The sequence below is a fragment of the Colobus angolensis genome, unplaced genomic scaffold, assembly GCF_000951035.1.
Source record: "Colobus angolensis palliatus isolate OR3802 unplaced genomic scaffold, Cang.pa_1.0 Scaffold72, whole genome shotgun sequence".
Taxonomy (NCBI): domain Eukaryota; kingdom Metazoa; phylum Chordata; class Mammalia; order Primates; family Cercopithecidae; genus Colobus; species Colobus angolensis.
Window position 1 is genome coordinate 2,077,181 of NW_012120932.1, and position 2,192 is coordinate 2,079,372.

A 2,192-nucleotide genomic window follows, 5' to 3' on the forward strand; every position below is an offset into this window, starting at 1 on the left:
ATCTAGTGACCTGCCAAAGGGCGCATAGCCAGTGCTGTGAAGTCCTGACTTCCAAGGTCGGTCCAAGGATCCCTCAGGCTCCATCTGCCAGGATGCTGAGCTGCTCCTGAGCCCAGCCTGAGATTCCCTGCAGAGGAAACTGTGACCTGTCCACTACTGACTTAGCTGTGTACTCTAATGGTCATGGGTTGGCAGAGAGAATGAGCTCCACCGTGGGAGGCGTGTAAGTAGGGATGCGTGAATTCACCCCTAAGGGCTCAGAGAGCACACAGTCCTCTCTCGGGGACAGGCTGTCCCCCACTCCCCACAGCCTGGGCTGCTCCCTTGGGTATAGTCATCTTTTCCCATGCATATCTACAAGTGTGGGTGGGCAGCAGCCACGGGTGCTGATGAACCTTCTCCAATGCTGGCAGGTATTTTGCCCACACACACTGCCAGTGTGGCCTATTGGGAGCAGGAGGAGGCCAGATAGGTGTGTGCTGGTCTCAGAACACGCTTAGCTCTGTCCCATTCTGGTTTTCCCTTGGATAGGCTTGAACACACCCATCATGAACAGGTCTGTGGACACAGTGCCCTTCCTAGATTGCCTGAATCCACAAGGAATTGGTAGTCTTTTAAGGTGGGCAAGCAGGATGACCAGCCTGCTCTGCAGGGCTGGATATTGAGGCTCAGGAAGGATTAGGACTTGCCCAAGTTCGCTCAGCTGGTTAGGGGCAAGGTCTTTAGCCTCCAAAGGGAAGACAGAAAATATCCTTTTCCACCCCTGACCTCTACCTGGAAGACTCCTGCCCCAGGAGGTGCAACTTAGATCCCTGTCCCTCAGGCCTCTCCGTCCTGCAGAGCTGGCATCTGCTGCTTGGCCTCCTCCTCGTGTGAGCTCTGCGCTCATGCCAGCGGACTTGAGCCCCGGAATGAACGCCTGTCTCACAAGGTAGATGTGAGGATTAGATTATATAAATAACAGGCAAGTGCCAAATGCATAGCTCCACACCTAGCACACTGTTTAACCACTGACTCTCTGGGGAGAAAAGTCCTGATTTGAGGTGTTTGCCAATTTCCATAGTGTAAATACTCCCAGCATTGCTGACTTCAGGCTACAGGGTGGCACTGCTGAACCCAGAGCTGGGAAGGCATGTGCACTGTTGCCCCTCACAAGTTAGTTTCAGCCAGTGCCAGTGTCCAGCAGGGCTCCAGGAAGTCCTGCTTCTCTGGGTAACAGTTGGCTTGGCATATTCTTCCCTCTACATTGTGAAGGTGAGATATCACCTCTGCTGGCTTTTATGCCACACGAGTTACTTTGTGCCAGGGGCTCCAGGGCCAGCAGCCCACATGCATCTTTTCATCTCTGGAAGTGTGTGTGTATCTGATGGGGGTGTCAGCCCAGGGGGATGGGGACTGAGATAAGAATACTCTGGTATCTCCCTTATGCCTCAGTTTCCTCACCTAGGACCATGGAGGCTGGGGTGAGAGTGAGGTGTTAGCTCAGGGCATTGACTGGAGCAGGGCTCAGAACTTAGCAGTGTGGTTACTGACACAGGTCACCTGCTGCATTATGGCCAGAGACGCCCAAGAGAGGGCTTGTCCGTGGGGGTCTAGTGGAGGAAGGAGAGAGAGATCATGGAAGACTTCTTGGGAGAGGTGGCATCTGGCAGAGGTGGGAAGGAAGAACATTTTGGGTCAAGGGGCTTCTGGAAGCCTCTCCATATCCCATCCAAGGCATTCCAGCTCAGCCTCGGTCATGGAAGTTCTGGGATTTAGAGCATAGAACTTCTGCCTTTGGCGCCTCAGTTTGCTCTAGATTGTGAAATGGGCACAATGGTCACCAGTGCCTTCCTGGGTGATGATGAGGTCCTCATGGTTCCTGGTGGTGAAGTGAGGGCAGGAAATGACACGCTGACTCCCACCAGGCTTAGCCCCAGGCTGGGCTCCTGAGGGTGGCTGTATCCCTGGTCCTTTTCTTCCTAGCCTGCCCATTCTGTCCTAGCACCGGGCCTTCAGGTCTGGCGCGCCGGGCTGCGGCGTGCTGAGGCGTTGAGCCTGCTGCCTCCTCTCAGGAACAAATGGGGTCCTCTGCAGCTGACAGCCCTGCGGAGCGTTCCAAAGAACTTCAGAAGCCAGGAGCGCTACCTCGAGCAAAGAGCCGCGGGTGGGACCCCACGTAGCCGGCCCGCAGGTGGCCGCGCGCACCCGCC

At 55.4% G+C, this 2,192-nt stretch overlaps 1 protein-coding gene across 1 annotated transcript in view; it reads left to right on the forward strand.

Annotated features, from left to right (window-relative positions):
• Window positions 1–548: 548 nt before the first annotated feature.
• WNK2 (WNK lysine deficient protein kinase 2) overlaps window positions 549–2,192 on the forward strand; it is a 142,367-nt gene continuing 140,723 nt past the window's right edge. The window contains exons 1-3 of the mRNA XM_011927527.1: window positions 549–619; window positions 841–931; window positions 1,966–2,173. Of these exons, the coding sequence (XP_011782917.1) occupies window positions 549–619; window positions 841–931; window positions 1,966–2,173 (370 nt within the window). The remainder of the gene's footprint in view (window positions 620–840; window positions 932–1,965; window positions 2,174–2,192) is intronic.